Source organism: Lactuca saligna, chromosome 3, assembly GCF_052625555.1.
Source record: "Lactuca saligna cultivar CGN05327 chromosome 3, ASM5262555v1, whole genome shotgun sequence".
NCBI classification, from domain to species: domain Eukaryota; kingdom Viridiplantae; phylum Streptophyta; class Magnoliopsida; order Asterales; family Asteraceae; genus Lactuca; species Lactuca saligna.
The window spans coordinates 17,469,205-17,479,431 of record NC_136419.1 but is presented as its reverse complement, the minus strand read 5'-3'; the positions used below and the strand labels follow the sequence as shown (position 1 = coordinate 17,479,431).

At 33.4% G+C, this 10,227-nt stretch overlaps 1 protein-coding gene across 1 annotated transcript; it reads right to left on the bottom strand.

Moving 5' to 3' along the window:
• Positions 1–218: 218 nt before the first annotated feature.
• On the bottom strand, positions 219–9,091 carry LOC145034605 (ABC transporter B family member 2-like). The gene is made up of 10 exons (XM_078983050.1): positions 8,640–9,091; positions 8,447–8,501; positions 8,060–8,235; positions 4,473–4,673; positions 3,711–3,970; positions 2,716–3,636; positions 2,177–2,595; positions 1,855–2,096; positions 1,116–1,776; positions 219–1,028 (listed from the first exon to the last, which is right to left on the bottom strand). The coding sequence occupies exons 1-10, from the start codon at positions 8,913–8,915 to the stop codon at positions 475–477; spliced, it is 3,765 nt and encodes a 1,254-aa protein (XP_078839176.1). The 5' UTR covers positions 8,916–9,091; the 3' UTR covers positions 219–474.
• Between the last annotated feature and the right edge of the window lie 1,136 nt (positions 9,092–10,227).

Here is a 10,227-nt window from a genome sequence, read left to right as displayed (position 1 = left end):
CATCAAATTATTGGTTTTATGTGTTTATATATTATGCATGAAAGTAAAAATATATAAAAATAGAAAAAGACCATAAACCGGGTTGACCCGACGGTTCAACCGGTTGATCCGTGAACCGATCATCATACCAGGTCAACTAAAATCCCAGATTTTAAAACATTGACATATATATGATCTGCAGACTGCAAATATTTTTGTCTAAAAAAACAAACCGCACCTAAATTCCAACTCCTTATACACTTCAGTAAATATCACATTTGCTTCAAACTGCCCCAATTAAACGAAAAGGCAGCATCTTGGGGCATAATTAAAAGTCCAAATTGTATTTGTAGTAGAACCAAAACCAAAGGACTAAAATCACACCTTAAATCAACATCATCATCATCATATAAAGGTGATAAATTAACTATAATCATGTGTAAAACAAGATATAAAAACATCAATCCCCCTTAAAACCCCCAATCTTCTCTTTTATTATTTACGGCGATGCTGTTCTTGCTGCTGTAGACTCACAAGCTTCGAATAAGGCCCATTTTCATTCTCAACAAGACTCGAATGTGTTCCTTTCTCCACTATCTTCCCATTCTGAATCACCGATATCTCATCGGCGTTCTTAATCGTCGATAACCGGTGCGCCACCACAACACTCGTTCTGTTCTTCATCAGCCGGTCTAAAGCCTGTTGAACCACCCGCTCCGATTCCACATCAAGAGCACTCGTCGCTTCATCCAGTAACAATATCGCAGGATTCTTCAACACTGCTCTTGCTATGGCTACCCTCTGTTTTTGTCCACCGGAAAGTTGAATCCCTCGCTCGCCGACTTTAGTCAGGTAGCCCTCCGGTAAGGCGCTTATGAAATTATGCGCGTTTGAGAGCTTCGCTGCTTCGATCACTTCGCTTTCTGAAGCTCCTTCTTTCCCGTAAAGTATGTTTTCGAAAATCGATGTTGCAAATAACGCCGGTTCTTGCTGGACTAGTCCGATGTGTTTTCTTAGAGACTTTAATTTCAGCTTCTTGATGTCCTTTCCTGTTAGATTTCGAGATGTTATACAGATGAAAGACAAGAATTCATGAAAGTTTTATAAACCCTAAATCGTAATTGCTTAAACCCTACCGTCAACCATGATCTTTCCGGAGGTCGGATCGTAGAATCGGAGAATCAAGGACAGAACGGAGCTCTTCCCGGAACCGCTTTGCCCCACCAACGCCATGCTCTTCCCTGCTCGAACTTTGAGATCGAAATCCTTGAAAATCAAAATGTCGGGTCTTGAAGGGTAGCTGAAATTGACGCCTTTGAGCTCGATTGTCCCATCGACTCTTGCGAGTTCCTCTCCGACATCAGTCACGACTTGTGTTCTCCGGTCAAGAACTTCAAACACCGAAGCAACCATCTGGTTTCCCTTTAATAAATCCGGTGCCATTGCTAGCGTTTCGCCCATGGCCAACGCCGTCACAATCAGAATCATGAAAGATTTCATCACCGATTTGAATCCCGATAAACCCTTTTCCATTAAAACAGAACCATACCATAATGCGAGACCATACGATGAAAAAATAAAGAATTGGGAAACACCGTAGAACAATCCGGCGATCTGCCCACGATTAAACGACTGTTTTGAAGGTCCGACGAGCTCTCTGGAGTAAAGATCGAGCACTTTATTTTCAGAACAAAAAGCTGCAACTGTTCTTATGTTGCTCACAGCCTCTCCAGCAAGCATATTAGCTTTCAAATAAGATTTGTTTAAATCACCACCATACCCTTTCATGAACATTTTCTGAAACAAAACAAAAACACAATCAGAAATCTTTCAAGAAACAAATGGCCAAAGAGATTTAAAAAAAAAAAAACTCACCTCGCTTATGTGACCACTGATTATCAAAGGGTACATTGCCATCACAACAAGTGTGAGCCTCCAATTCAAAATGAACGCAATCACAAACGAAGTCATAATTAACCCAAAATTCTGTATCAAAATCGTTGATCGATCAACAACCACTGTTCTTAGTAATGTCGCATCACTTTCTAAACGGGAAGCAAGCATTGAGCTTGTGTTATTCGTGTCATCGAACCACCCAATCTCGTTTCTTAAAATTGCTGCAAAAATTCAAGATTATAAATCAATAATCCAAGGTATTCTCAGTTCTTGATGTAAAATGGTTTGTGATTTTATCTACCTGAAAACATTTTTTGTCGAACACGAAGAGTAAGCCTTTCTGCCACAATCCCGAAACATAAATGAGTGATGGCATAAACAGTTATACTTATGCCAGCACCACAACAAAATAGAATGGCAATCTTTTTGACCTCATGTTGTGTGGTTTCCCAATCCATGTAATAAGCCACAAGCGCTTGACTTATCCCGAGAGCAAAAAGAGGCATCGTGGACCCCGATATTAGGGCGCCTATTGTACCCGTTAACCCGTAAATCCAATCTGGTTTGATCATCGCGTATAATCTTTTTGCTGAAATATGAGTCGGCTTCATGTATTCAACCCCTTCAACACCGAGTTTCCCGACCGATTCACGATCTGAATGAAAACTAGTTCCTAGACTCCTCGTAGTTGTCCGTGATAGCTCACGAGAAAACCTAATGCTGTAAAAGAAAAAAAAAAATCAATTTTGGTTAATTTAAGGTTATTAGAGATGATGCATTCAACGTTTTGATATCGGATGACTTGTGTATCAAGTCATTTGCTATTATTAAATGTCTAACCTTGAAGGTCTTCCCATGGAGGGAGCGCGAGACGGGCCTCCATGCAAGGAAGCAGCTCCTTGAAGCTGCACAAGCGATGAATACGCGCTATTGGGTTGGGCCATGAGTTCCTCATGGCTTCCGGTTTCCACAATCTTCCCATTTTGAACCACCGCTATCGTATCTGCGTTTCTAATGGTGGAAAGCCGATGGGCGACCACAACGGTTGTCCGTCCCACCATCACGCGATCGAGCGCCTCTTGCACGCTTTTTTCAGACTCGGTGTCAAGGGCGCTGGTCGCTTCATCTAACAAAAGGATCGAAGGGTTCTTCACAATTGCACGTGAAATCGCAATCCGTTGTTTTTGTCCCCCGGATAGTTGAATCCCGCGTTCGCCCACTTGCGTCTCGAATCTCTCTGGAAGATTGTTAATAAACGTGATTGCTTCGGATAACTTTGCAGCGTGTGTAATCTCTTCATAAGTAGCTGAATCCTTTCCGTATAATATATTTTCTCTTATGGTTGTGGCAAACAGAGCGGGCTCTTGGTTCACCAGCCCGATCTGATGCCTCAACCATTTGATGTCAAGCTCACAAACATCATGCCCATCTAACAAGACTCGACCTGAGAGTGGCTCATAGAACCGTTCTATCAACGATATCACCGTGCTCTTTCCCGAACCGCTTCCGCCAACAAGTGCCACGATCTTTCCGGAAGGAATATCGAGACGAAGCTTGTCAAAGATCATAACATCCGGTCTTGAAGGGTAACTAAACCGTACGTCATCAAACCTTATGTGTCCGTCTAACTTAGCCAATGTTCGGCCCGTGTTTGAACTCGTTTTTGTCACTGTTGTCCTCTCGATCATTTCAAAAATTGGGTATGCTGCTGATTTTGCCCTGATGAATGCACTAATGTCTGGTGCAGCTTGACCGAGTGACCTACAAAAATCGGTACATTGACAAAAATATCAGTATCAGTATTAGTATTAGTCAATTGATGAATATTGACTTACAAGCCAGCAATGACGACATTGAGCATGGTGGTGAAGGAATCGCCGCCATTGGCGATGTTTTTGTGGACCACAATACTGGTGTACCAGACGAGCAAGGCCCAAGAGAGGAAGAGGACGAAATGCAAGGTGCCAAGTCCCAGGCCTTTGGCGAGACCAGCTTTCTTGCCATATTTGTAAGTGTTTGAAAGGGCGTCGATGTATGAATTTACTGCCTTTTCTTCACCGGAAAATGCTTGCACTGTTCTTACATTTCCGATTACCTGAGATTAATTTATAAGTCGTACTTAATTTGCTATTTATGGTACTATTAAATTCTAAAATAAGTACAATTTAAAAATAAGTAAAATTGTTTATAAAATGTAACTGTGGACCAAGTGTTGTTAAAATCTTGTGGACCCAAAATAAACTATTTGACGATAAAAGCAGATAGTTGGTGTTGTGACGAGTATGTTTCACCTAATGGATTAATCAAAATCAAATCAAATGTGACTTTTTGTTAACTTTTTTATTCATTTAATTATAGAACATGGGCTGAATTGAAATATCATCACTAACACCGTTAATACAATCTAACAGAACAGTATACATCATCGCATTTATAATCAAATTAATTGCATCTGCTAACATATTTATTTGGGATAAAAGGAAGAGAAATGCAATTTGACAAAAAGAACAATAACCCGATTAAAATGAGGCAAAAAGCAAAGCAGTATACGAAAGTATATAAATGAGTGTGAAAGAGAAAGATAGAAAGAGAGAGACCTCTTCAGCAATTTCACCAGCTTTGACGTATGATTTCCGGACTCTTGCAATAAGTCCAGTTGCCACGTAAGCATAGACACCACCAGCAATTGCAATCGCAGGTACAATTGACAAAGTCACCAGACTTATCTGCCACACCCTAACGAACCCTATTATGAATCCTGATAGAAATCTGCTGATGTAGTGCATGAAGTTCCCCACCTAGTTTGTAACAAACCAAATTCTTGATTATTTACTTTATTTCATTAAAATTATATTTAAAAACATTCTGTATTTTATTTTTTTTGGTATAAATTGGTTTATAATTTGGATATAGTACAATATGTGAACACACATCCAATAATCAACAATATAGTAGTCAGATAAGATAATGAAACAGTTGTCGGGTTGTTTGCTCTTAAATACTCCACATGATCCCAACGCTCTTTTAACAAAATAGTTGAATCATTATCCTATAATTAGTTTGTCAAAAATAGTAGGCAAATTAGAAAAAAACCAAAATATATTTTTGGCGGTTTTTAAATTTAATCATTATATTTATTATTATTTCAGTATTTTCAATTTATACGCCCAATTTTAATACAAAAATTTAGGCCAAATCGTAATAATTAATGTAATTCGGTTTAAGCATTGAAAAAGGTTTTTTAAAAGAAAATTCCTGGTAAGTTATTTTTATTTATTTATTTATATTTTTTTTAAATAAAAAAGCTATTGTTTCTGTTTCCGATAATGAATGTAAAATAGAATCGGAAGAATATTCACTTGTTAATAAACTATTTAAACAGAACAAGTACCGAATAATAGTGTTTTAATAAAATTCGAATTTTTATATGGTGTTAAAAAAAAAAAACAAATTCTATGCAGTTTAACACAAACGATACTATTGGGATGGTAAAACTAAAATAAAAACAAAAAATAATTTTTTTTTGATCTGTTATTTTTTCTATGTTGACCCCTTTGAGCTAAATGTTTTCAAAGTTTTAAATTGATGACAATAAATTTTTTGTCAAAGTTTAATGGGTGTAATGAATTTTTTAACACTAAATATTCACTAAACCCACTAATTTTAACCAAAATTTATTTTGCAAGCACTTTAACCATTAAATACTCGGTTAGTAAATATCCATCGGGTTTTCGGTTCTAACCACAGGTATCAGGTATCATTTTTATTACCTAAAATCCGATAACAATCACATTTAAAAAATGATTTGGATTTTGTAATATTTTTAATTTCCAATGACATCAACAAGGTTAATTTTAAAACAAATGTTAGTTACATATAATGATTCCCTTATAAGATTTATAATATTAAAATTTTATGATAAATTAATCAAGATAATAACATAATTAAATATTAAAAACAATATCAATAGTTTCCATTTTCAAAAGTAAAAGTAAATAGTAAGTACATAGCAAACTTTCTATTTATAAGATGCATCGCGTATATTATTAGAGTATAATATCAAATTATATATATTAATAATAAAATTATAAATATTATAAACACGTAAATGGTAAGGCAATAGATAAAAATTAAATGGGAATCCGAGTGTGAATTAACTGGCGGGTATAAAGATAATACCATAACTATTACAAAACCCGTAATTGTTTTTAGAAAAAAATCTTATAACCATTTCTGGTTCAGTTTTTTAATCTTGTCAAATATATTTATCATCCCAATGTATCCTGGTTAAACTAAAAAATGACCAAAATAGTTTTTATGTATTTTATAGAAATAATATTAAATTACATGAGAAAATGAACATTCCTTGGGATTTGTACCACACTTATCAAGTTTTTGTGATCTTGTAAAATGACAAAAGTGTCCTTATCGAATAAAATCGGGATACGAGAAAATAAATGGAAGTACTTTGTTTATTTTATTTGATAAAAAAGTAAGAATTGGTCTTGTGAGAACGGGGAAGTAAGAGAACATAATAAGTGCAATGCATGGGCAATTAGAGGATTCGTACTCTCCAGCCTGCCCAACAAGATTACAAACTCATTAATTACAAACCGCCCCCCCAATAAATGTGGCATTTATATATCACCCCCCAGAATTCAGTTGAACATAATTAACACCGCCTCTCACACTCTCACTATGATTTATTTCTTTAATTCTTTTCAATAATCTTTAAAAAAAAACCCATAATTACCATTTTAGTTAAAATGACTTGAAAATATTGTACAAAAACGATAAATAACTGCACAATGCAAAAACCGATGTTGAACAAGAATCAGAAAGTTACAAGTTTGATATCATATTTGACAAAAAAGGCCAATTTCTTTTATCATTCTAGTGAATTAAAGAAAAGAATATTCATTTAAGTTTAGATAATAATATGTAGCGTAATACATGTAGCGTAATATATGGTTAAGGAGTAAAAAATGAACGTGCCATTTAAGATAATATTGATATATTAGTGAATGTACACAGTCCCACTTTAATGTATAGATTTATATGAGAAAATGAAAGCAAAATGGGTGGTTGAATATTAATTAGCACACCTACTCACTAACAAATTTATTGTTATAGCCAATGTTACTATCATTTTAAGGAATTTTAAAACAAATTATATATATATATATATATATATATATATATATATATATATATATATATATATATATATATATATATATATATGCGAAAATGCAAATAATTTGCGAAAACGCGAAAACAAGAAAACCATATGATATTATGTCACCTCAACATTATATTTTGGAAAATAATTCATCCAAACTTTGAAATACATGATGATAATCGATGATAGATGATAGACTATTTCATATTAGCAAAGTATGATTTTTAACATTTTTATTATGAAAACATGAATTTAAAAATAATTAAGGACGTGAAAAAAATATAATTATAAAAACCGTCTTTAAATCTATATTATCATAACACCATCTAATGTAAACTTACTATCTTTAATTTATTGCTAATAAAATTATTTTTTTATAGTACATGTATCTAATTTTCATAAGATAAAAGCTGTTTTCGCGTTTTCGCAGGATATTTATATTTTCGCATGAACTTACTTCTATATATATATATATATATATATATATATATATATATATATATATATATATATATAATTTGACATTATTAAAATGAATCGTTGACCTTGCATACAACCAAAAAATTGTAATCGTATAAATATTTATTTTCAAGTTACATGTTTGTTCATTAACAGTGAGTACAAGGTAAAGAATGTATTAGGAAAGTTGATTCTGGTTTATATATATTTTTCTAAATATTAACTTTTCAGGCATAATTTATAATACATTTATATAAAAAAAATATCTATATAATCATTAGTCAGAAATATTAATTTTTTAAGTTATCTGGTCTGTCCATTAACTGTGGGTACAAGGTATTTAGGAAAACTGATTGTGGTTTATAAACGTTCTAGTTTCTGTCTTTTCAAAAATAATAAAGATTGGTATGCCATAGATTTTTATTAGATTATACATCAAATCACATGTCTAACATTAATATCACCACAGTTTTTTTTTTTTTTTTTTTTTGGTGAAGAAGAAAAAGATAAATTAAGAATAGAATAGGGTGAATTAATTTGTACCTTCTCAGAAATAGCGTCTTGAACAACAATAATATCACTAGTAATTGCAGAAATGACTTCGCCTGTTGAAGCTTCTGTATCAAAAAGACTAATATCTTGACTTAACATCGATTTCAAATACGCCATTCTCATTTTTGCTGCTTGTCTTTCTCCGCTATGCATCCAACAAGCCACCTCTACACACATCAAAAAAAACACACTTACTATATATGTTAAGATCAATAAACAATTATTAATTACTAATATTAAATAATTGAATTCTTCCCCTGATTAGAAAATCTAATCATGAACTGATCAGTTCTATCAAATCTCAAGCGACTTTTTACGTTTTTTTTTCATCAAAATTGATAAAGAAAAATAAAATATATACATAGGATAGAAACTTACCGGTCCAAGAAGAAAAGAGTATTACCACACTAAGATACACAAAATCCAACGAATACTGCCACAAGATTAAAAAATAAACAATAAGTGATGATCGTTTTCATAGAATTTATTTTCACCAACAAAAATTCTTTATAAATTAAGATATCAAGAAACCCCATCAATAAACAATATATAAATAAGATCTAAATTCCACCTTTGCAACTTTATGAGAAGCTTCTTTGGGAAATAGATAAGCAAGTCCGATGATGTTGATCAACTTGCCGAAAAAGATGAAGAAAACAGGCACCGATGCACCATGAATGCATGCTCCGAGGGACCCAAAAAACATGAGGAAGTAATCATAAGAATCGGCAAATGCAAACAGTTTTAACATTGGAACTGTTTTGGGTTTTAGGGTTTCACGTTTCTTGTCATCTTTTGTGTCAACGCCACCGCCGTCGACGGAGAGTGTACTGGGATTGCTGCTCATTTTGGTTAAAAGAACAAGTGGAGAAGAGGGTTAATGAAGGGGAATATTGGTGGTGGTGGTGGTGGTGGCGGTGGGGCTACATAAGGTTGAGAAAAATTGGTTCGGTGGTTTAAGGGTATTTAATGCAAAGCAAAAGTAAACCAGCCAGAGTGTGTTGACTCATGACATCGGGTATTTATGAAATCATCATGTATATGTAGAGAAAATATAGGTCACAAATGTAAGTAATTTAATGCATAAATTTTTTTCCATTATATTATTTAATTCCAAATGATATTCAATATTCCGATGTGGATATTAATTCAATAATTTTAATTCTAACTCCAAACAACTAACTAATATTTTTGAAACGGTCAGTTTTTTATATTAATAGAAGAATAAACTGAGATACAACACAAATGACTATATATTAAATAATTTGAGAAAACAACATGAGTTGACTATGATTCAAACTAGCTTGCAAAAAGTAAAAGATATATATTAAAGGTCCTTTGAGCTTTGCCAAAACTACTAAATGAAATATGATTTGATGATCACTGAAGATATGCAAATTGAAATTGTTGATCTTCATAATGAATATAAATCCGAATAAGCAACATGGGATATCTACCCCTACACCCCCTTGACCTTCCCCAACTTAAGTATATTAGCTTGGTAAGGGTCTAATAAAACATGTAGAAAAAGTTGAAGAGATTGATCAATGTATGGACGGGGTGGCGACAAAGGACGAAATCGAGTATAGTTGTATATGGTTGTTTTATTGAAAGACTTGGGAGATATTGAAAATTTTGAAGCAATGGACTTAACTCAAAAGACCAAAATTCGATGGAGAATAAAAGGGGGATAGAACGTGGTTTTTTTATGGGATGTTGAATCGTAGACATCGTCAAATAGCTATTCAGGGAGTTATGGTTGATGGAGAGTGGCTCACGAATCCGTGTGATGTTGAAATGAGTTCTTATCGGGTTTTTTCTTTCGAAAAAATTTAGTGAGATTGATTGTAATCAACACATGTTGGAACATAATTCGTTTCTTGAAATTCCTTTTAGGGATTGTGAGGTTAAAATATAACACCCGTTTTTAGGGGGCAATTTTTTTTTTTGAAGTAAATTAGATTTTTTAGTTAAATTAAATAAATTAATAAACAAATAAGTTAGAACCCTTTTTTTATAAAGATGAATCATAATAACAGTTTAAGTGATAGTTAGAGAAGTTAAAGATCAAAAATATGACATTTTAAAGCAATGATTAAAAGTATCAAAATAACAAAATTATGTTTGTCTAAAGGTTTGAGTCATTGTGTCAACGGTTG

Coding starts and splice junctions, on each gene's coding strand:
- LOC145034605 (XM_078983050.1), bottom strand. CDS start 8,915: ATGAGCAGCAATCCCAGTACACTCTCCGTCGACGGCGGTGGCGTTGAC. Junction 3,971..4,472: donor CTGGTGAAATTGCTGAAGAG/GTCTCTCTCTTT, acceptor AATTAATCTCAG/GTAATCGGAAATGTAAGAAC. Junction 2,097..2,176: donor TCGACAAAAAATGTTTTCAG/GTAGATAAAATC, acceptor GAATTTTTGCAG/CAATTTTAAGAAACGAGATT.